We start from the raw sequence: 24,453 nt of genomic DNA, 5'->3' as shown, positions 1-24,453 counted from the left end.
AGATAAGTGCATGTAAAATGATGACTCTGAAAGCTGATGGAGACAGTGAGGCTAGGAGACAAGTGAATAAACAAGGGATTTGATGTGGCCAGAAGTCAGGGAAGGCTTCCTTATAGGCTGTGATTGAAAGAAGAGAATGCCCGCCAGGTGATAATTGGTGAAGGGCATGGAGATGGACGGAACAGCATGGACAAAGGTCTTGTGGCAGGAGAGAGCATGGTGTGTTTGAGCAACTGGAAGGTCAGTGTGCCTGGAGTGCTGCAAACACAGGGCCTGGAGGAGACGGATTCTTGGTCATATAGAGCCCAGTGGGCTGAACTGTGACTTTCGTTCTCTATTTTAAGAGCAATGAAAAGCTTTCATTTATGTTTTGAAAGGATGACTTTGGCTGCAGGCTGGCAAACTAATGGGGTGGAGGTTTTGGTCATCAGAGGGCTGTGGTCATTGTCTAAGGCGGCGATGGTGGAGGCTTGGGCTAGGGTGGAGCAGAGACATGGAGACAGGTGAACTGGTTTGTAAACTGTTTCAGAGATGAAAGAGATTTGACTTGGAAAGAGACCAGTTGGCTTAAGTAAGGGAGAGGGAAGTGTCAGGAACCCCTCCTGCGGTGTTCCTCTCCCTACAAGTCAGGAATGGTGCCTTTTTCTGAGAATGGGGAATGCCGGAAGGGAACTAGGTTGGGGGAAAGATCCTGATTTGGGTTTTGGACTTCCGTTTAGAGTGATGTCAAGATATCCAAGTGGTGATGTCGACTAGGCGGTTAGATACATGGGTTCAGAGCATGGAAAGGAGGTCTGGAGATGTCACTTGGTGAGTCATCTGTGCAGAGGTGGTCAGCGGGGCCAGAGGAGTGGAGGGCAGGCCCCAGGGAGAACGGGCTAAGCGAGAGATGGAGAGGGCCTAGGACTAAGCTTTGAGGAACTTCAACAGCTGTGCAGAAGGGAAGCTTGATCCTGCACGGGAGGCAGAGCAAGAGGAGCCCGAGAGGTGGGAAAGCCAGAATGTCCAACAGTGTCAAATTCTGCTGAGAAGCCAGGCAAGAGGAGGGCTCAAAAGTGTCCACTGGATTTAGTGCCAGGGACATCATTGGCGACTTCAGCAAGATCTGTCACTATAAGACTGTGGTTGTCAACTGGCAATGTGTACCCCCTGTCCCCCTTCTGAGAAACTTGGAAATGTTTGGAGGTATTTTGGGCCATCACACCTTGGGATGGGGCTATGCTCCTGGCATCTAGAAGGTAAAAGCCAGGGATGCAGCTCAACCTTTCCTAATGCACAGGACAGCCTCCTACAACGAAGAGTGGTCTGGCCTCACTTGTCAATAGCACCAGGGTTGAGAAATCCTGCAGAAGGGTAATGAGATGGGAACCTTATTAGAGTGGAGGTGACCCATATAGGTACTTCTAAGAGGTTTGATTAGAGATACGAAGCAGAGGAGAAAGACAGGAAGGGTGATGGTTGAAGGAAGACTAGGAGCTAGGGAGTTTGTTCATGAGATGTTAACTTCCTTAAAAAAAAAAACCCCAGTGGAGGGAGTCCTGCTGAGGAAATGGTTAGATATAGAGTGGAGAAAAGGCACGATGGGTAAGCTTTTGTATTACGAGAGAAGGGTCACATGGAGACCTTGGATGTGGAAAGGAGGTGGGTCAACCTTTCTTCTGTCCCTGGAGGATTTCCTAGAGATTTGGAGCAGATGAAGGAAGGTAAGCATGCTGGGCTCTCCAAATAATGGCTCTCCACAGATGGCTGTGTCCCGATCCCTGGAACCTGTGAAAGTGTTGTTATCTTGTTTAGTAAAAGGGACTTTGCATGTGTGACTAAATTAAGGATCTTGAGATGGAGAAACTATCTTGGATTATCAGGGTGGGCCCAATGTAATTATAAGCATCTTTATAGGAGAAAGGCAGGAGAGGAAGAAAAGATTGGAAGATGCTCTGCTGCTGAAAGATAGAGAAGGAGGCAGGAGCTGAGACATGCAGGCAGCTAGAAAAGGCCGGGAAACAGACTCTTCCCTCAAGCCTTCTGAAAAAACTCAGCCCTGCCGACACCTTGATTTTAGGATTTCTTACTTTCAGAAAAGTGAGACAATAAATTTGTGTTGTCTTAAAAGTCACTTTATTTGTGGCCATTTGGTGTAGCAGTAAGAGGACACTAATCCAGTGGGCTTGTGTGTTTGTGGGGACATCTGCTAAAATGTGCAGAGAGGTGACCTGAGATTAGGGAGAATGGAGGTTGGGGTGCGTAGAGCTGGAGGTGCCAATGAGATGCTAGGTGGAGCTGTCCCAGGGCGCGTCAGTGTGTGCGGGTCTGCAGCTGCAGAAAGATGCCTGGATACGAAGGGGACGGAGACCAAGCATATAAATTTATGCAACTAAAGTCCAGGGAAGGGCTGGGTGGTAGGGTCAGGGCTGAAGTGGGTGAGAAGCTTGAGGATCGAGAGCCTAATAGCTCAGGTGACACACTCAGGTCTTGGTGTCCTTGGCAGGGGAGGTTTCAAGGGTGAATGCCACATTGCTGTGGATTGAAGTAAGAGCAGGAGGTGAAAAGAGGGAGCCAGCAAGGGTGACCGACTTATTTTAAAAGTCTGACTGCTCCTTGAGCAATTATTATACATTAAGTGTATACAACATTCTCCCTCAAAACAGTCCCTTGGGTGAAGGTGGCTGCCCCTCTCCTTCAGATGAGCGAACCCAGAACTGAAGAGGTTAAGTAAGAGGCTCCAACGTCCATCGCTGGTACCTGGCAGACCTGGGGTTCCTTCAAAGACAGCAGGTCTGTGTGATGCTGGAGGCTCTAAGGAGTTCCTTCTTGGGGAGACACGCCTGAGGAGGGGGAGCAGTGAATGTGGTTATATTCAACGAATATATATATTCATTCACTGAATGTGGTCCAGATTCAATCCAGCCTCAGACACAGAACAATTCCCAGGTACTAGGCCCTGAGCAGGAGGTTCCGGTTTTGGCTGCGCAGATTGGGGATGGGTCTTGAAGGATGGGTAGAAGAGGAGGTTGATGGCTTCTCAGCCTGTGAGAAGGTCTCAGGGGAGGAAATCTAGTGTCGTGCCCAAAGGGCTAACAGGAACCCCTCCTCCCCTCACCAGACTTTGCCCCTTGGGACAGCCTAGCAAGGCAAGCTGGGGGTCTCTAAAGGCAGCTTCCCCAAGTTTGTGGCCTGGCATAGGTCTGGGATCCGGAAAAAAGGGAGAACAGGAAGCCCTGGAGTTTGCAGCCTGGTCACAGACCAGTTCCACCCGTCAAGAGTGGGTGTGGCCCGTGGTTCATGGGTGGGATCAGAGGCGGCAGTGTTGCTCCCTTGGAGGTTCCTTCCAAGGGCCTCTGAGCTGCAACATATGGATGGGTGCGGGGAGGGTGTGGCTGGAGGTCGCAGGACCATATGGAGGCTTTGACTTTTGTGATCCAAAGAAGTGAGAGGCGTTGAAGATCTAGAGAGAACAGATGTGCAAAATGGCTTGAATAGTGCCCGTGTGTGTGTGTGTGTGTGTGTGTGTGTGTGTGTGTACGCACGCGCACGTGCATGTCCATCCTCAGTTGAGGCCTCCGTTGGGGCAAAGTAGGAATGAGGAAGAGCTCTGCCTGCTCAGATGATTGGCTGGCTGAATGGTGAGAGAGGGGGGAGAGGTGGCTCCCCCAGTGGGAGGGGTGGTGATACCGTAAGGGTGAGCATAGCCATTTACGTGTACTGAGCACTTACTGTGTGGCGGGGTCTATATTCAGCACATCACAGCATGATCTCATTTGATCCCAGCGATGCCCCTGTGAAGGAGGTCTTATTCTATCCATTGCACAGCTGAAAAAACTGAGGCCTGGAGAGGGTGAGTCCTGCACAAAGCTAAACTGCTAGTGAGTAGCTGAGCTGGGATTCACACCTGGGCAGTCTGACTCTCGAACCCACCCTCTCATTTGGCCTCCTGGTCCTCTCCATCTCCCTTACTTGTCTTGCCTATTCCTACCTCCCGGCCTTGGTTGACTCTGTTCCATTCATCCTTCTTGCCCAGTACAAGTTCCCTCTTGATCTCTCTCAACCCGGAAGAAAACTGATCCCGCTGTGTACAGTGCAGTGCAGGGACAGGGCCTGGGTTTAGATGAACCAAATGACCATTTCCACTTTGCATCCCTCCTTCATGTCCTTCTTGGAAGGAGCTTTGCACTCAGTTCTGGCTGTTTAGAAAAGAAGTGCTCCTTCCTCTACTTACTCGTCCCTGTAAGTCATTGCCAAGGCTGCCAGGCTGCCCTCAGACACTGCAGGCCAGGGACGATGCTGCAGGCATGAGGTGCTTGGGGAGAGAGTGCCAGGCAGCCATATGGTTTGGTAAAGAGGCAGAAGAAAGAGGAGGCCAGCAGAGGGTTTCTATTTCAGTTTTTCACTTAGACCCAGTCTGGTTCCAGAAGGGATTTAGGGCAGCCTAGCAGGATATATAAAATATAACATGATAGCATATTAAAACTGGGAGAGAGAGAAGAAAGAAAAACAAGGGTGGAGACCCTAAATGGAGCCAGGAATGAGGCTAAAAATGCATACCATAATGACCCGTCTGTGTACTTTTAGCTATAGAGGGTCCAAATCCGGCAGCCACTGGGAAAAGGCGAGCCTGCTTAGCTACCAGTGCTCTCCAGCCATAACATGAGAAGCCCCAGGTAGCTCCCGAGGATGTCTGCTCTGCTGGGTAAATGCTGGGTGGGAGATTTCCCAGGGCTCCTTACAAAGAGGACACAATGTGGTGGGATTGTTCACCTGCTGTCAGCCAGCCTCTCCGCCTGCCAGACTCCTACTGTTCTGCGGAGAAGCAGACGTGAAATGGTGTTTCAGTGTGTTCCATTTCAGCGTCCATCATAAAATGGAGATTTGTTTTAAAACTGGAAATTGCACATGCAAAAGCTTGTGGCACACCCTCCAGAACAGAGTCCGAAAACCCCCGAGTAGCTGGAATAGATGAAGTGTAAGCAGACACTTGCAGTGTTTTGTGACGTCAGCGGCAGCAGGCAGGTCTGACCAAGCTTGGGGGGTGTTCAGCAAAGGGAAGCATAATGGGCTGTTCTAGGAAGGAAGGGAAAGAAGGGATATTTGAGACAGGTTGGACTTTTGTGTATGTGAGAGTATGAGCACGTGCTATTCATGTTTGTTTGTTAATTTCTATTAACCCTATATTCTGAAAATTTCAAACTCTATACAAAAGTTACAAGAACAGTACAATTAACAGCTACACACCCTGTGTCTAGATTCACCCATTGCTAACCTTTTATAACAATTGCTTAAATTTCTCTCTATGTATCTACCCCCAGGCCCGTGTAGGTGCACACACGCACACACAGTCTTTTCATTTGTATTTTCTGAACTGTTTGAGACATAGTTACAGACATCAGGCTTCGTGGGCCGTGCGGCCATTGTCACCGCTGGCCAGCTCTGCCATCGTACGGTGAAGACAACTATAGGTGGCACATAAATGAATAAGCATGGCTGGGTTCCAATAAAACTTCATTTATAAACACTGAAATAGGAATTTCATATCATTTCAAATGAAATTGAAATTTCGTATACATTTTGAAAATCGAACAAGTGAAATGATACCCCCTAAATTTTTTTTTTCAATCATTAAAAAAGCAAGCAAAACCATGCTTAGCTCCCAGGCTGTATGAAAAAGGATGAGGGGTTGGATTTGACCTGCCGGCTGTTGCTTGCTGACCCCTGTCCGATATAATCACAATATAATTATTATGTTCAGGAAGTTTAACCATGGATACAGTACTGTCTCAACTATAATCCATATTCAGATTTTCCCAATTGCCCTGAGTAATGGCCTTTATAGTTTCCCCCCCATTCAGGACCCACTCAAGCATCACACATTGCATTTAGTTGTCATGTCTCATTAGTCTCCTTTATCCTAGAACAGTTTCCCTGCATTGTTTTTTCTCTTTCGCAATATTGACACTTTGGAGGAGGTCAGGGCAGTTGTTTGCTGAATGTTCCACGGTTTAGATTTGTCTGATTGTTTCTTTACGATAGATTCAGATTCTAGATTTTTGGCACCGAGGATGTTGTGTCTTTCTCACTACAGATAACAGGAGCACGTGAGGTCTGCTTGTCTTCTCTTTAACCCAGTGGTCTAGCAACTATTGATGATTCTTGTCTGTATCAATTATTTTTCGTGGTTTGAAATGATTTTTAACCATTCCTTCTACATTCGTGACTTGACATTCTTTGGTTAAAAAAACAGTGGTCAACTTTCTCTCCCACCCCATCCCTCATTTTACAGTTATTTTTACTATCAGTGTGGACTCGTGGATTCCTTTTTTTTCCTTCAGTGTGTTCTAGTCCATTCCCAGCGTTATTCATTTTGAGCTTTAAATTGCCCTAGATTTGGCCAGCGGGAGCCCGTTCAGACTCTTTGTCCTTCTTTTAGGACTTCCTTACTTTCTGGTACAAAAAAAAAAGATGTTCTAGCCATCTCTCCTAGGAGCTCTGATTTGTTTCAGTGAGAAATGGTACCTAGAAATCAAATCTCTGAGCATTAGATGTGCACGTTGTTCTTGGGGTGTCCTTGCTTCTAAGCCTGGACTAGGTTTTGAGGGATGAGTTGAACTGTGACCAATGGAGTCAGGAACTGAGGGAACATGGAATCACAAGCCGTGGGCACGGCATGTGCACGGGGGCACGTGTGATGTGGAGTTGGGGAATTGGTGACAGGTGCAGCAGGAGTACAGCGTGTGCTTAGAAGGAAAATGGAAGATGATGCTCGAAAAAAGTTGCTTTTCTCATGTTCTAAGATGTTACGGATCTTAAAACACTGCTGATTCAATGTCAGCTTTTCCAAGAATAAAAATATGTGCCTCCCTCCTGAGATTTCTCTTATTACCAGAAGCATTAAATAGCCTGGCTTGTATAGCTGTTTTAGAAATGGTGGCTGTTTGATTATTGAATCATGAACTGAACCACAGATATTCCACCCCCCCCCCCAAATATAATATGCTAGTGAGCTAGTTTTGGCTGAAACTGAGCCTGTAATTCTCAAAATCTGTTATATTGGAACAAAAGTAAAGCACGAAAAACTATTCTGAACTAGTCCAATATTTCTAATATAAGTTGGCTCTAAACTTGACCTTCAACATTCCTGGTCTCCTCAGCACTTCTTCTGCAGTTGTGTTTCTCACTTGTGTTATATTGAGGTGACGTCTAAAAATATATGTATATATGTTACTGTAGTTACCATGCTGTATATTAATATGCCCAGGACTAATTTATTTTATTTTGACCATCTCACGCATTTTGACAACCTCCTCACTCCTTGCCTCTGGCAACTGTCAGTCTCTTCTCTGTATCTATGAATTCTGAGTTTCTGGGGTTTTATTTTGTTTTGTTGTTGTTTTTCCTTTAGATGCCACGTGTAAGTGAGATCATGCAGTATTTGTCTTGGTCTTACTTATTTGACTTAGCATAATGCCCTCAAGGCCCATCCATGTTGCAAACTGCAGAATTTCCTTCTTTTTTATGGCTGAAAAGCATCCTCTTGTATATCTATCCACATTTTCTTTATCCATTCATCCACTGATGGACACTTAGGTTGTTTCCATTTCTTGGCTGTTACAGGCTACGTTGTAATGAACATGGGGTTGCAGATTTCTTTTTGAGCTAAGTTTTCTTTGGTTAAATACCCAGAAGTGGAAATAGTGGATCATATGACAGTTCTGTGTTTAATTTTTTGAGAAACCTCCTTACTGGTTTCCATACTGGCTGCACCAATTTACATTCCCAAAACAGTGCTCAAGGGTTCCCTTTTCTCCATACCCTTGTCAACACTTATTATTTCTTGTACTTTTGATGAAAGCCATTCTGACAGTCATGAAGTGATACCTTATTGTGGTTTTGCTTTGCATTTCCCTGATGACTGGTGATGTTGAACATCTTTTCATGTACCTGTTGGTCAGGTGTTTGACTTTTAATGTTTATGGGGTCCCAATGTTATGTTAATTTTATTCCAAAGTTACTTTAAAAGGTTTAAACGTAAAAGTTAGATGAACACAACATTTCTCATAGCTGTTAAACAGATATACAACCAAAACAGACAAACATAAAATGCAGAGAACTACACAAACTAATGTAATTCAAACTAACAAAATCAGTGTCCTGTTTTGGATGACATTTTACTGCAACTAAATTGCTGTTTATAGAGTGAATGCGATAGTGACAACTTAGACACAATTTCTTTGGTGGCGTTCTGACGTGCCTGTGCTTTTGTGTGCCATATGATATTTTATTTTCTTTATTTGTTTGTCTGTATTTGAAACACTGGAAACTCTTTTACTAATGCAATAGCCACTTTGTTTCTTAGTCTTTGCCAGAATGCGTCCTTGACATATTAAGTTTGTATCTGTTCTTTTTATCATTGGCTCATTGCAAGCAGTAATAATTGGTATGGTACAGTCAGCTGTTATTATGTAACCAGCTACCTTCAAATTCAGTGACGTGGAACCTGGGTGGGTAAACTTTTTGTGTAAAGGGCCTGATAGTAAGTGTTTTAGGCTTTGTGGAGCCTACCGGATCTGTCTCACTACTCAGGTCTGGCATCGTAGTGCGAGAGCAGCCAGAAGTGTGTGTTCTAGTTAGACCTTTATTTATGAAGACTGACATTTGAATTCCATGTAATTGTCACATGATGAAATAGTCTTCTTTTGATTTATTTTCAACTATTTAGAAATGTGCAAACCGTTCTTAGCTGGTGGGCTGTATAAAACAGGGAGGGGGGCTGGATTTAGCCTGCAGGCCCTGGTCTGCTGCCCCCAGGCATAGAACAGCAGTCATTGATTTTTGCTCAGGTATCTGCTGGTTGACTGCAGATCCTCATTTATTCTGATGCGTCTGCTGGTTTCCTGTGGTTGGGCTGATTTAACTGGGCTCGGCTGGGCTGCTCAGCCTCCAGTGGCAGGGTAAGCTTGGCTCCCCACCGAGGGCCTGGTCCACTCCAAGTGTGTCTGTTCTGGGCCCAGACTGAAGAGCCAGGGGCTCCCTGGGGAAGCTCTTCTCCTGTGAAGACAGAGGCCCCGCGGGCAAGCCCACCCTCACAAGCACATTTCAAACCTGTGCTTGCATCATGCATGTTAATATCCCATTGGCCAAACAAGTCATGTGGCTGGACCCAAGACCAAGGAATGAAGAAATCCAGGCCACCTGTAAGACAGAGTCTAGTGCAGAGTCACACAGCCACGGGTGGTAGGGAGGGGCGAGAGCCGGGCCAGGAATTCATAAGCACAAGTGCCAACTCAGTCACAAGCACGATACTCTTTGGGGGCTGAAATCTCATGGGCATTCCCATATATTGATTTTTTAAAAAATGAAAACAGTGAATTACAAATTCTTTGTGAGAACTTTTGGATCTTGAGAACATATCTGAAGACCTTACTCTGAGAAACACTAATTTCTAGTGAACTTTCTGATTTTAATAATAGTGGATTTGGGGTTTCCTGGTGTTTGAAAATTCCTCCAGGAGAGATCTTATCTGATTTACCCCCTCAGAGCCAGATTCAGCGCCCTGAAATCCCGGGGGGTCCTGAGCAAACGCTGTTAGGGCAACCACTGTCATAATGACGACAGTAGCTGTCATTTGTTGGGCGCTAAAGGATGTGTGTGACTTAGCTTTCGCATCTGCCCAAGCGTGCTATGGGATAAGTATTATTACCCCTTTTTACGGATTGAGAAATGAGCTTAAAGGGCCAGGTTACTTGTCCAAGGCCACACAACAAATCGTGGAACCAGGAGTTTGAACCAAAGCTGGAGCTCCTAATCCCCAACCCCAAGTGTGACTACTTAGATGCCCACGTGACATCCCTTGGTCTTCCACTCAGACCGACACTCCTGTTTCTCTGGGGAAGACTTGTCTAGCCAGTGATAGAAGGTTATTTCCTTTTCCTTGTCTTATTGCTGCTGCTGAATATTTGGAAGATTTTTTCTACTTTATTGAGCTAGAAGTCATGTACCATCCAAGCCACCCATTTAATTGTGTAATTCAGTGATCTTTAGTATATTCGCAGATAGGTGCAGCCATCATGACAGTCAGTTTTAGAACATTTTCCTCACCTCAAGAAGAAACTCTTTCCTTTAACTGTCACCCCCACCTTCCCCCTCCTTTCCCTTCCAGCCCTAGGCAACCACTCTGCTACTCTCTGACTCTATACATTTCCCTATTCTGGACTTTCATGTGAATAAGATCATGTAGTATGTGGTCTTTTGTGACCAGCTTCTCTCACTCAGCTTAATGTTTTCAAGGTGCATCCGAATTGTGGCAGGTGTCATTCCTTTTTATGGCCAAGTAGTATTCCACTGCATGGCAGTAGCACGTTTTGTTTGTCTGTGTATCCGTTCACAGACAGTTGGGTTGTTTCCACCTTTTGGTTATTATGAATAATGCTACTGTAAACACTAGAGTACAAGTTTCTGTGTAGACCTATCTCCTGTGTCTGTATTTCAGAGTGGAACTGTGGGGTCGTATGGTAACTCTGTGTTTAAATGTTTGAGGAATTGCCAGACTGTTTTCCAGAGCAGCTGCTGGACCATTTTAACTTCCCACCAACAGTATATGAGGGCTCTGATTTCTCCACATCTTTACCAACATTTATTGTTATTGACTTTTTGATTCTAGTCATCCTTGTAGATGTGAAGAGGTAACTCATTGTGGGGCTTTTGGCTTTTTTCCCTGCTTTTTTTCTCACTATCTCTAGATCATTTCACTGGTTATTGGTGGAGAGCTGCCTGTGATGGATATGCCGGTTGTGTTTTGAATAACTCCATTTGGTGCATTTCACATCAGCCCTGTCAACTGCTTCTCTCTGCTTTGTGAACTGGGAAGACCCTTCAAATCTTTTGTATGATGTATAAAGTTTGTTTCTGTCTAATTTCTCTTGGGCCACATGCCCATTTTAATTTGCATTTTTGCTGCCTCCCAGATGGGCAGATTCTCTTGGGTCTTTTTCCCACCTTTGCCCCAAGACCCTGCATGTCAGGCAGAGCAAAGAGACAGGATTCAAGCCCGTCTCCTGATGCCGCTCCTCAAGTGCAAGAGTGCATTTCACCAGTGCCACCAAGTCTTACCAAGAAGAGTGAGGCCAAGTGTGTTCGGGATAGGGGGTGGTGGTTTGGAGGCTGGTTCCAAGACCGTGTGCCTTTTCCAGGCAGAGCAGAGGGACCGGGGAAGGGAAGAGCTGTCTGCATTGATGACAGGGCTCTGGACTCCGTCATTCCTCCCACTTGAGGGAAACGTGTCTTGGGGCTAGTCAGCGTTCTCGCCCAGCTCTAGTTTTCTTATCCATAAAATGAGGATGCAGCATCTAATGGAGCATACCCCAGGGGCTGTATTTATCCTTTTTGCATACAGGTGATGAGCACATTGCACCTTTATCATCTCAAGTTAGATTCACACGTGTTTCAGGACCGGCTAGGGGTGATGAGTGAAATTACAGGATGTAAAACCTGGATGTGGAATTTGGGATTGTGTGTCAACATGCCTCATTTACCAGGTGTCCAAGGCCTTTTTGAATTTTGAGAAATAGAATAATAAAAGAAAGTACGTACAGTTGTCCTTTGGAATTGGCAGGGCATTGGTTCCAGGACCTCCATGGGTACCAAAATCCATGGATGCTCAAGTCCCTTATGTAAATGGTGCAGTCTTTGCATATAACCTACACAACATCCTCCTGTATACTTTAAATCATCTCTAGATACTTATAATACCCAATACGATGTAAATGGTGTGTAAATATAATGTAAATGATGTATAAATAGTTGCCGATGTGACAGGCTTTTTTTTTTTTTTTTTTTAGCAGCAGAACTTCCAAGTCATTTATTTATTTATTTATTTATTTATTTAATCCTTCCAGTATGTCTTTTTTTTTTTCATTGAAGTATAGTCGGTTTAAATGTTGTGTCAATTTCTGGTGTACAGCATAATGTTTCAGTCATACATATAGATACATATATTCCTCTTCATATTCTTTTTTTTGTAGGTTACTACAAGATATTGAATATAGTTCCCTGTGCTCTACAGTATAAACTCATTGTTTAACTAATTTATATATAGTAGTTAGTGTCTGCAAATCTCGAACTCCTAATTTATCCCTTCCTATCCTCTTTCCTCACTGGTAACCGTAAGTTTGTTTTCTATGTCTTTGAGTCTTTTTCTGTTTTGTAAATTAGTTCCTTTGTGTCTTTTTTTTTAGATTCCACATATAAGCAATGTCATATAGTATTTTTCTTTCTCTTTCTAGTTTACTTCACTTAGTATGATGATCTCCAAGTCCATCCATGTTGCAGTAAATGGCATTACTTTATTCTTTTTTATGGCTGAGTAGTATTTCATTATATGTATGTATGTATGTGTGTGAGTGTGTATATATATATATATACACACACACACCCCCCACAACTTCTTTATCCAGTCATCTGTTGATGGACATTTAGGTTGCTTCCATGTCTTGGCTATTGTAAATAGTGCTGCTATGAACATTGGGGTGCATGTATCTTTTAGAATTAGAGTTTCCTCTGGATGTATGCAGTGTGGCAAATTTTAATTTGCTGTTTGAAACTTCTGGAAAAATTTAAAAAAATATTTTTGATCCTCCATTGGTTGAATCTGTGGATGCTGAACTTGTGAATAGTAGGCCCAACTGTACTAATTCCACTGTCAGTTAAATGGTGGGGGGGAGGTATGGAGAAGGGTTGGATCATGGTTTCTGAGCCTTCTTGAGTCACCTAGGAAGTTATACTCATATACCAACATTCATAAAATGTTGTGCACATTTTTAAGGGACCCTCCTTCTTCTCTTGGCTGAAGTCAAGACATAGACACCAGGTTATGAGCCCAGGGCCTGAATAATCTCAGAGTCCCCCTTCCAGTTTAAGTGTTCTTCATTCCATGTGTCTGGGCATAGCAGAGGCCAGAGTTCAAGTTCGAGTTCAGGCAGGCCTGTTTATCTCTCTGTGTTTCAGTTTGCTGGTCTGGGAACTGTCTAGTGAACAGAGGTGATGCTGTCTGCCTCCTGGGCTTCTGAGAGGAGCATCTGAGATGTGTGAAAGAGCTTTGTCAACTGCAGATGGCTTCACCAGTCATTTTGGTAACCACTTTGCTCTAAGAGGAGTTGCAGAGCTGAAAATCAGAATGCTTTATGGATTCGATGGGTTCCTGAAAAGTTGCAAACAAATCAGGTTTTTAAAACTCCAGTCTCAGCAGCATCCAGTTATGGCACCATTTAGAGGAGCCCAACAGTGAGTCCTTGACTGTGGCAGACATTCTTCCACAAAACAAGGTGTTCCTCCCTGTTAAAATGCTGATCTTTTTGCAGTAAATTTGCTCAAACCAGTAGCAAAGCTGGAAGTTCAGAGAGGGCCCCAGGATGTTCCCGCTTGATTCTGATGAAGTAATTTGGGGAACCTGGGCTTCGCATTCATCCATCCATCCATCACTCTGCAGAGTGCTTAAGGGCAGGAGCTGTACCTGCAGAGTCGGAACTCCAGATACCCCACACATCTTCTTTGTGGCCTCAGGCAGGCTGCCTACTGGCTCTGAATCTCAGTTTCCTAATCTGTAACATGGGGATAATAATTGTAGCTACTTCGTAGAGTTGTGAGAATTCTTTAGACAGTGTAATAGAGTACTTGGCTCAGTGAAATGGCTCCATGAGGGGCAGCTGCTAATGTTTTAAAATTGATGTCTTTGTTAATTATTACCATGGTCAGAAATAGCATTCTTGTTTACTCGGACCCTTGCTTGACCCAGGGAGCCAAAATGCATGTTTTTTGTATTGTTTTCTTAGGATCTGTCCACAAGGAATCACACAATCTTAGTTTTAGACAGAATTTTATAGGTCATTTAGGACAGATTTCTACTCACTGGAGAACTCCTCTCTTTAGTTTCCTTGATAGCAGATCATCCAGCTCCTCCTGCTTAAACACTCCCAGTAACAAGAAACTCACTACCTTGCAAGGCTGCATGTTCCACTGCAGGACTTTTCAGCATGTTAAAACGTGTATCTTATGTTCTACTTGCATAGTACTCATGCTGAGTTCAGGCCTACGTCCCTCTAAGTGGTCCTGGTTTTGCCTGCCCTCCCCAACGTGGTGGTCCTTCCCATATTTGATAATGACTCTGTTTTCTTTGACCTCTCCTCTGCCAGGCTAAAGGACCATCTTACGATGGTGGTCGTTCTTCTCTGTCAGATCCAGGTTATCCAAGTCCTTCTCACATCACTGTGACCAGAGCTTGGGCTCTGGTCTAAGAAGTGCTGGGTTCAGAGGGGCCAAGGAGTAGATCTTGAGGAATAAGATGAAGGAGGATGCTGGGAAACCAGCCTTCTGGGGCTTGGTCCTGAGCATCTGGTCCTGGCTGGCCATTCCTGGATCATCTCAGTTCCAGGACATGAAGCCAACAGCCTGCTCTCTACTCCACTGGCCGGGGCTCATCAGTAACGTGTGATGTGCTCTAAACACCCTCTGTGATCCCCCGCGCCTGCTTCCTCCACCTACAACCTCCTTGCCCTCTTCTGCTCCAAGACGTCAGCTTAGATTCCACACTGCCCAAGAGAGTCCTTGATTGACCTCCAGGTACAGGGCACCAGCGCTGAGCTCCCGTATTCCGTAGACTTCCCCACCCCAGTACTGACCATGGGATATCATGGTGGCCTCTCTTCTGTATCCCTTGGACTATGAGTTTGTGAGAGCAAAGACATTGTCTTACAGGATCATCATTTTCTCCCTAGAGCCTGACACCATAGCTGCTTCCTCTGCAATATTTGTTGAATGAATAAATGCTGATTGGAGAAAATTCTAATTGATGGGAAAGATAAGCCAAGAAACATCCCTCAGCAAACCTGTGGATCCAAACCCAGTAACAGAGGTCCAAGGCAGCTCCCGTGCCCCTCACAGCTCCCCCCGGGCTTCTCAACCTAGCTGAAGCTGCAAAAAGTCTGATGACGACTAAGTATTGACCCGCAGACCTCCCACCACCCACAATTAGTCGTAACTAACATTTGGTCCCTTCGTTAATCATCACAACCATGATCACAGTGTTAATAGTGACCGTTTATGGAGTGCCTTCTATATCAGACATACGGCAGTGCTGCAAGGGTGGCTTTTACCCCATTTTATAGGTGAGGAAACTGAAGCCTGGCCAGTTTTAATAATGGCTGTGTTTAACAACTGGCTCGTGAAGTCACCTGCCCCCGGTCACTCAGCTTGGCAGTGGTGAAGCTGAGGTTCTGGCTGATTCCTCTGGCTCCATGGCTCTTACTACCTACTAGGTGCTCTTGCTACTGGCTGCGGGACCTACACATGCTTCTCTCTGCCCCCAGGAGAGAGCGGAGCATTGAGAAAATGATAATGAAGGGCGATTAGCATTATGACAAAGTACAGGGTTCCTTGAGATTCCAAGGGAAGGTCCCTGAAGATGGGGCACCACCTGGGGAGACTGCCAGAAGAGGAGGAGCCTGAACTGCACGTGTTCTCTTTTGGTTTGTCTGAGAGTTTCTAACCACAAAGGCCATGTAGTCTCGTAAGTAGACAAAACCAAAGCTTCATCCTCCTTCCGTCTTTCCTCCCCGCTAGAGGTAATCAGAGTTGAGAGTTTGAAATGCATCTCCCAGACTTCCCATGCACAGAGAAACACACACACAGTGCTATGCTGGCAAATATTTAACAACCTGCTGGTGATGGTTGTGGAGGAGGGGAACATATGTGCCAATTTTCTTGGTACAAATGCTCCCACCATGGCTGGCTTCAAGCTGCCAACATGAAGGCACTAAGTGACCGTTTGGGAAGAGATATGCCATGACAATTATTCTAAAGTATTTCTACCGTACAGGTACAGTAGATGCCAAAGCCCTCAAGAACATCGATATAGTAAAATCTAGTAAAATAATTAGAAAGTGGTAAGTGTTGGGTATTTATTGCTTTTTTAAAAGATATAACTTATTGCATTGTAAGTTTATAATTTTTAATAATGTAATTTTTAATTTATGGCTGTGTTTAACAACTGGTTCATGAAATTCTGGAAAATTTCACAGTCAGCTCTTGTTAGACAGTACAGCCAGCCCAGCACACCATTCATTTCCTTTTTACTCAAGTGTAACACTATATAAAATTTTTTCCTTAACTTACTTTTTATTTAAAAGGCTCTTCGTCCAATAATTCATTGGTTCCACCAGTGTTCTACCGTGTACCACGCCCTATGTTAGGAACCGGGACCGGGCCACCACCATGAGCAGGTAGCCATGGGCTTGGCCTTCACTAGCTTATGGTCCAATGAGGGAGGCAGTTGATCACCACATTGACAAGAAGAAAACACTATCACCAACAGCAGTGTGCCCTGTGATCAGGTCTCTAAAAGGAAGCAACACGACAGTGTCCTAGAGATAATGCTGAGAGGGGACAGGTGTGTGGAGGTCAGGGCGTGGAAGGGAAGAACCTGTTTGATGTTCAGGTCAGGAGAAACTTCTTCTGGGGAGGTCACAGAAACCGAGACCCAAATGATAAGAAGGGACCAGCCACGCAAAACTTAGTGGGAAAAAGTTGCAAAAGGATCTGTTCCCTTGGTGCCATTTCTGTAAACTTTACAAACATGCAAAATAATTCTGTATTTTGTCTTTAGAAAAAAACCCTTGAATAGTAAGAACAGGAAGGTTCCTACCAGCTTCAGAGCAGTGGTTACGTTGGAGGAAAGGGGCAGAGGGAGAAAGAATGAGCTGGAGGCAGAGATGGTCTTCAGCGACATCTAGTTACTTTCCTGAAGCAAGAGGAGAGAGGAGTCTGGGACAGACATGGCTGGTGGTCATCTTTGTTGACTCTCGTCAGGTGCAGGATTGTCAGCTGTATTACTGTCTATAATAATTTCCAAATGCTTGAAATATTTCATGATTATTATTTTCTTAAGAGTGGGGAAAAAAGGTGGTAGGCAGGGTGAAGTCTGACTCTCAGCATCATGGCTGCAGGAAAGGGAAGGTGGAGAGAGAGGCCCCAGAGAAGTTGGGAGGGCGGCTGGGACCAGGTCACATAAGCCTTGAAGGCAGTGACTCTAAGTATGAATTTTATTGTAAGTGAGGTGGATGCCTTCTTGAGCTGGTGAGTAACATAATCTAATTTACATTAATAAAAGATTCTTCTGGCGGCTTTGAGGAGAATCAGCGGGGAGCTGAGTGAAGGGCATCAGGGAGGTTAGTTGGGCTCTCTCGTAGTTGTCCGAAGGAGAGCTGGTCACAGCCCAGATCATGATGGAAGCAGGAAGGAGCAGAGAGGGGCAGTTTCAAAATCTGGTTTGGAGAACTTGCTGAGGGGTTAGACATGGGGTGATGGAGAAAGGGAGAAATGAAGGATGACTTTCTTTTCTTTTCCTTTTTTTTAAAAAATAGGTTTAGGGAGCTGTAATTCACATAGTGTATGGTTCATTCATTTGAAGTGTGCAACTACTGGGTTTTGGTAGGGATGACTTTCTTTTTGAAACCTGAGTGGATGGTGGTTTCAAAGAGTGTGATGGAGAAAATAAGAGGAACAGACGTGAGGGGATTGGACCTGAGCTAAGTTTGAGACACCAGTGAGACATCCAGGGGGTGGGGATGGGTTTCACATGGGAAATTAGATATTCATGCCTAAGGCTTGAGATAAAAATTTGTGAATGAACAAACTGAGAGAGTGGGAATGGATGTGAATATCCAGAGAAAGAGTTAAAGGTAAAGAAGTTGTATGTGGAGGAGGCAAAGGGGCTTCCAATCCAGATGGATCGAGAGCTCATGCTTTGAGCCGCAGCCAAAAAAGAGAAGGAAGAGAGAGAGAGAGAGGGAGGGAGAAATATAAAGTGATCACAGAACTGAAAACAAAGGCCCACAGTGCTCCAGTCTAGAGCAGGCAGAGATGGCCATCAGTTTCAGCTCCTGTAGGGCAATATGAAACAGAAGTGCCCCATGTGAGGTGGAGTGTGAAGCCAGGTTCACTGCTTAAAATGAGAAAACCAAGAGATAGGCAGGAAGACTTCTACTTAAGATGAGCCTCTGGACCAAATCTCCAAAACTAGTGAAGAAACGTAGTGTTAAAAAGACAGCCTTCAAAAACAATGACAAATGAATTCACGCTAATTAAGATAAAAATAGTATTCTGAAAATGAATTTAAAATAACTGTTTAGAGTCTGTATGAGGAGTAGGTTGACTGTGAGTAACTGAGATTCAAAATAACAGTGACTCAAGTGAAACAGGAGTTAAAGTTTCCTCTGTGAATATATTCTGAGCCTAGTGAGGTGGCTCTGCTTCACCAAGTCCTCAGAGGCCAAGCTTGATCCAGCTAATCACTGGCTCAATGCTTGGATCATGGCCTCATAGTTCAAACTGATAGCTAGAGCTCCAGCCATCACATCTACATTTCAAGCAGCAGGATGGTAAAAAGGCATATGTCAGCTGTCTATTAAAGAAGTTTTCAGGAAGATGACAACTGACACTTCCACCTACCTTCTTTTGGCCAGAACTTAGCCAGAAGAGAAGCCAAGAAATGTATTCTGTTATTACAGGTAGCCAAGTACTCAGTTATAATCCAGGGATTCTGTTACAGTGGATGTAAGGGATAATAGATAACACTCACAGCTTTAGGATCTTCAAAGAAATAAAGTAAGGATAACACCCATTAAGAAAAATAAGATAGTGGGTTTTTGTTTGAATTTAAAACCTCCCCTCTTAGACACCATTAAGAGAGTAAGTAAACAAACCACAGACTAGGAGTAAATATTTATAAGTCGTATGTCTGATAAAAGACTTGTATCCAAAATATATTTTTAAAAACTCAATACTCAGCAATAAGAAAAAACCCACACAACTTAAAAAAAAAATAGCTAAAGATTTGAATAGACATTTCATCAAAGAAGATACGCAGCTGACAGATGGGTGCATAAAATGCTACTCAATATCATTAGTCATCAGAGAAACGCAAATTAAAACCACTGTGTGGTACTGCTTCATACCTATCAAATGGCTAAAGTGAAGAAAGCCTGTTCTTACCAAGTATTGGCAAGGATGTGGACCAACTGGAAATTCCACACACTGCTGGTGGGAATGTAAAATGGTGCAATCACTTTGGAAAACAGTTTAGCAGTTTCTTAAAAATTAGGCATATTCTTACCGCGTGTCCCAACAATTCCACTACTAGGTATTTGCCCACGAGCAATGAAAGCACATGTGTCTGTACAAAGATTTGTTACGGATGTCATTTAGCAGCTTTACTTGCAAGAGCCAAAAACTAGACATAACCCAAATGTCTATCAATAAGTAGATTAAGAAATAAATAGTAGCACATGCAAACAATGGAATACTGCTCACCAACACAAAGAAATGAACTCTGATACACACGTTCATAGGAACAAATCTCAAAATAATGTGCTGAGTGAAAGAAGGGAGATATACCTTCCATTTGATCCCATTTATATAAAATTCTGGAAAATGCAAAGTAATTTAAGTGACAGAAAGTAGCTCACTGGTTGCCTGTGGACTGGGGATGGGAGACGTGAAGAGAGGCAGGAGGGAGGGGTTACAGGGGGCGTAAAGAAGCCCTTGGGAGTGATGGCTATGTTTGTTACCTTGATTGTGGTAATGAGTGCATACGTTTGTCAAAACTTATCAAATGGTATAGTATTGGTTAATTATACTTCAGTAAAGCTGTTAAAATGGAAAAAGAAGGAACACAACATTATGATATAAAAAGAGGCAGAATAAGAAAAGATGGGTATTAAAAAGAACCAACTGAAAATTCTGGGAATGAAAAATATTCATTGCATGAAGAGTAGTCATTAAAAAAAGGAAGGAGAGAGAGAAAGGAAGAACCTCAATAAATGGATATACTCTGGACTGGACACAGTCAAAGAGAGAATTAGTGAATTGGAAGAGAATTCTGAGAAATTTTCTGAGAGCATCACCTAGAAAGATGAGGGAAAAATATGAAAGAGTAGTTAAAAGATATGGAGAATAGATTGGGCTACTCCCATATATGTTTAATAGGAATTCTGCAAGAAGAGACTGGAGAAAATAACTGAGAAGCTGCACTCAAAAGCATAACAGCTTAGAATTTTCCAGAACTGAAAAAGAGATGTAAGTCTTCATCAAGTAATGTGCTCATCTAGTAATGGGGAGAATTTTGAAAAGTAAGTCTCCACTTCAAAATCACACAGTGAAACTACAGAAAATTAAGAATAAAGGGGAAGTCTTAAAATTTATTATAAACAGATTATCCGTGAAAGAACAGAGTAACAGTAGGTTGTTTAAGAGCTTATGGCAGCCTTTTAGACAGTCTTCAAAGTGCTGGGAAAAAATAAACTTCATTTGTGTAGAAATCCATATCCAGCTGAACTCTGATTCAAGAGTGATGATGAAATAAAGACAGTTTTACAGAAGATGAAGGGGCCCAGCCCAGGCCCTGAGGCTCGTGATCATTTAGGAACTGGGGAGAGGAGGAGCCCTCTGAAGTCGCATATGCCCAGTTCACCCAGTGCCAGCTTCCATCTCCCACAGAAACCAGAGAGCGAGAGGAAGGGCTGAATTTCACTGCTGTTGCTGCAACGTGATGCTGTTGGAGATGCTGCTTGGGGGCCATGTTGCTGGGTGTTCCATCAAGGCAGAGGAGGGGGATGGGACTCCTGCCCCAGCATGGGTGTCAGTCCTGCAGCAGTGGGAGTGTCACAGCAGGAGGGCACAAGGAAGGTTCTGTGTGGTAGTCCCGGGCCCCGGTCTGGGGAGGAGCCCAGGGGCAGCAGATCCCCCTCTAGGATGGCCCATCTAGACTCTCTCTCTGTCTTCCAGATTGTGGACAAGAACAACCGCTACAAGTCCATAGATGGCTCAGACGAGACTAAAGCCAACTGGATGAGGTGAGTCCTGCTCTATGCTGATTTCCCGGGAGCCTTGCCCAAACTCTGGAAAGGAGGCTGAGGGAGCGTGTTGGGGCTGTAGAGTCTCCAGTGGTGGAGGCCCCTGAAGGCCTCGGACTGCTCTTTGCAGGGTTTCAGATGTGTCTCGTTCTGGGGAACTGACCCTCTAGCTCCTCCAGGCTCCCATCAGGAGGCGCTAGAGGAGGCCAGTGGCCAGACCGGTCAGTTCCGTTACAGGGACAGTTGTCAGTGTGTCTGGAGGCCTCAGGCCCCAGGTTCCTGGCAGCGTTCCCTCGTGGAGGTGGGGGGTGTCCCCACCCCAGAACTGTGACATGTCTCACGGGCAGACTCTGGCTGGAGTGGTGCAGGAATCATCACAGTGCAGCCCCTAGCCGTTGTTTAAAAGGCCTCTGTCCTCCATGGAAGAGGACGCTTCCGGCACAGTCTTCAGCTCAGTTTTTGATCACTTAGTGGTTTTGCCCTGGTCCAGTGTTTGGGGCAAGAGTTTGTGCCAGAGATTGATCCTTCAAGGCCAGCCAGAGAGCCCAGCGTCGCTCACAGGCAGTTGAGCTGAGCCCAGGACCAAGGGCTGTCCTTTTGGGTCTCTGCTGCTGGCCCGTGCCAGGGTACCATGGGCAGTGTGGGAGGTCGGGCTTGCTTTCATGCCTCCTTGGTGGACTCGCTCTGGGACTCAGGACCTGGGACGGGAATTGGAATCTGGATTGGGAGGGAAGGGAGGCCGTGGATGGCTGGACCAGGGGGCACAACTGCACCATGGATCGGTCCCTCTGTCGGTGTTTGTATGGTTCTGTGCCCTTTGGCGCTGGGGCTGGGGGGTGGAGGAGAGATTGTGCTTGGAGGGAGGGCAGTTAGGGACTTCCTAAGAGAGAGTTTGCTGGATTTAAGTCCTAAGAATTTTCAAGCAAATAAGGAGAAATTGGTTTGAGGTAGGGAGGCCGTGGGGAGCCCTCCTGACCCCGTCGCCGGGGCCCCTGCCCACGTGTGCTTCCACCTGATTGAGGCCCGCTGATGGGCGGGCTGCAGCTTGCACTCTCCAGAGCACTTAAGGATTCATCCTCTTATTTGTCGGGGCGGCTGTTCTCGTTGCTACTTAGATTCAGAAGTGGAGGCACCGAGGGACAGGCGGGCCCCAGCCTGCGGTGCAGGAGCAGGCACCCACTCCCCCAGCCCCCTTTCTCATGATCAGGTCAGCCATTCCTGAAAGTGGCTCTGAGAAGGCGGATGGACACTTCTAACTGCCGTCGTCTTCTCCGCCTTCACCGGGTGCAGGTCAGTTTAGCATAAGCAATTCACCACCCATTACTGAGTGTCTGTGGCAAGTCGGAGCCTGTACTAGGTGCCCTAGATGGATGGGCTCAGCCCTCCCCTCCTGGCCCTCCCAGGACTCACACCTTCCACCACAGAAATTGCTTTTTCTAATACAGCTGTCTGATGGAGGCATAGACAATGTGCTGCGAGGGCCCAGATGAAGCAGGAGGGGGCCTTTGAGCTGGGCCTTCAAAGGGGCCAGGATTTCATTTGAGGGCATTGTGAGCAAAGACTCAGATGCAAGAAGTGGGCACCAGGTGTCCAGCAGGCGGTCAGATGGGCTGCGTGGCCCAGGCCCCAGCCTGTGGCTCTGGGCTGGCTTTAGGCAAAGGAGGGTGTGTTTGAGTGCAGTCGGGGTCGTTCCTTTCTGCACTGACACTTTCAAGGCTCCAGAGGCTTTGGCCAGTAGAGCTGATCTGTCCCACTCTTCTACCCATCTCCAGCCTTTCAGCCTGCAGACAAGGCTTTACCACAACCCCAAAGAAGGGGATTCATCATCTGTACTAACTGAGTAATCATCTGGCTCCCCAGCGATTCTGACTTAATCGGGCTGGGACTGAGCCCAGGGCTTTGGTAATTTCTGAAGCTTTCCATAGTGATTCTGTGCGCCTCTGGTGTTGAGAACCACTGCTCTGTACTGATCTTCATGCTACAGTGGTAAATCGAGGCCCAGAGCGGGGCAAGGTCTTACTCAAGATCATACGGTCAGTGGCAGAATGAGGACTGGAAACCATCACTGGACGTCTGGGCCAGTGTTCTTTCTGTTTGTGCACAAGGAACCAGGCAGAGCATGGCTTCCTGGGCCTCGTATGGGGTGGGTTCTGCTACCTCTGCCTTGCTGGCCTGGGATCTATCCTATTCCTGCTCCAAGCCCCATTCTCATCCAAGATGGCCCCCGGATAGTCACAGCTGGTGGACTCGCATCTTATTAGAGAATCCAGGATGAGGATGGGGGCGGTTCGTTGCCAGGGAGATACCCCTCTGGTGGTAGTTGGAGCGAGGGGAAAGCCATTTCATCCTGGGAACCCTCCTTCCCCTGTAATGTACAGCTTCCATTCGTACAGCTCCTTCTAATTTGCAGACACTTTCACTTGCACTGTTACTGCTTAGGGTCTTGCTGATGATTGAATGGAGTTGGTCAGTTTCTTTAAAACAAGTGGCTGGCTGGGAATAGAATTTGGGCACCCACCTGATGAGTGCTGACTTGATGGCAGTGCGATGCTAGGTGCTCTGTGTTCATGACCTTGGTGGCCCACAACCAGGGGCTCTTTTGTCCCCTGGAGGCATTTGGCAGCACCTTGGGACATTTTTGGTTGTCACAACTCTGCGAGTGGATGCTACTGGTGTCTATCAAGCAGAAGCCAGGATGCTGATAAAAATCCTACATTGTCCACGATGCCTCCTCCCTCACCAACAAAGAATTTTCCAGCACCCAGTGCCAATAGTGGCCAGATTAAGTCCGGCATGAACTCCTGGCAACCCTGGGAGGTGGCACTTGAATCATCATTCTCGTTTATAGAGGTGGAAACAGGGTTTGCACAGGAAATTCAGCCTCTAATCCCAGGCGTGTCTGAGTGCAAGACCCAGGCCCCTGCCGCTGACTTGGCCAGATAATAGAGCCGTGGCCTTCTCCCGCCTCCTGGGCTGTGGTGTTCTGGGTGGGTGGGGTGGGAAGGTGAGGGCTGAAGGATCTTTGTGCCCCGGCCTCTTGCTGTGGTTTCAGCAGCAGCCAGAGGAGGGACTCGGGCTCTAGTTTTCCCTCCATACCCCAGGTTTCTCTCTTGTGGGACTCTTTGGGACCTTGGCCGTGAGTTAAAGGGTGGACAGAACCACAGTGTGGAGACGCTGAGCTGCGGAGCCAGAGCAGGTGCCCTGTCAGAGGGGTAAGGGCTGTGCTGGGCCCATGCCCAGGGCCCTGGCTGCTCAGAGCAGATGGAAGCCAAGGTCATTCCTGGTCTCCATCAAAGTGGAACTTGTCTCCCGATGGGTGCTCATGGGCCCCTCACATTCTTCTACTCATGAGCTGCCAAAAAGCCACAGCAGCCCACCCCCAAAGGAGCTGCTACCCGCCAGGGCTCCAGTCGGAGGACACACACCCAGAGGTAGGGACTTGGGAGGCTGGCAAGGGGAAGAGAGCCACGGGACAGAACAAGCTTTCTGTGACCACGCCCTTGTCACGGGCGGCACCAGCGAGGCCATGCACCACGGAAGCCCACTCTAAATAGTCTCCTTGTTT

General features: G+C 46.0%; 1 protein-coding gene across 5 annotated transcripts in view; it reads left to right on the top strand.

Moving 5' to 3' along the window:
• Positions 1-24,453, top strand: part of PRDM11 (PR/SET domain 11) — a 79,548-nt gene that overhangs the window by 35,171 nt on the left and 19,924 nt on the right. For all 5 annotated transcript variants that reach the window (XM_031459742.2, XM_064492415.1, XM_064492414.1 and 2 more), the window contains exon 5: positions 20,821-20,888. In XM_031459742.2, coding sequence (XP_031315602.2) covers positions 20,821-20,888 — 68 coding nt within the window. The remainder of the gene's footprint in view (positions 1-20,820; positions 20,889-24,453) is intronic.

The sequence above is a fragment of the Camelus dromedarius genome, chromosome 12 (assembly GCF_036321535.1).
Source record: "Camelus dromedarius isolate mCamDro1 chromosome 12, mCamDro1.pat, whole genome shotgun sequence".
Lineage (NCBI taxonomy): Eukaryota > Metazoa > Chordata > Mammalia > Artiodactyla > Camelidae > Camelus > Camelus dromedarius.
The sequence above is the reverse complement of the archived record's forward strand: the minus strand, read 5'-3'. Positions and strand labels throughout refer to the sequence as shown.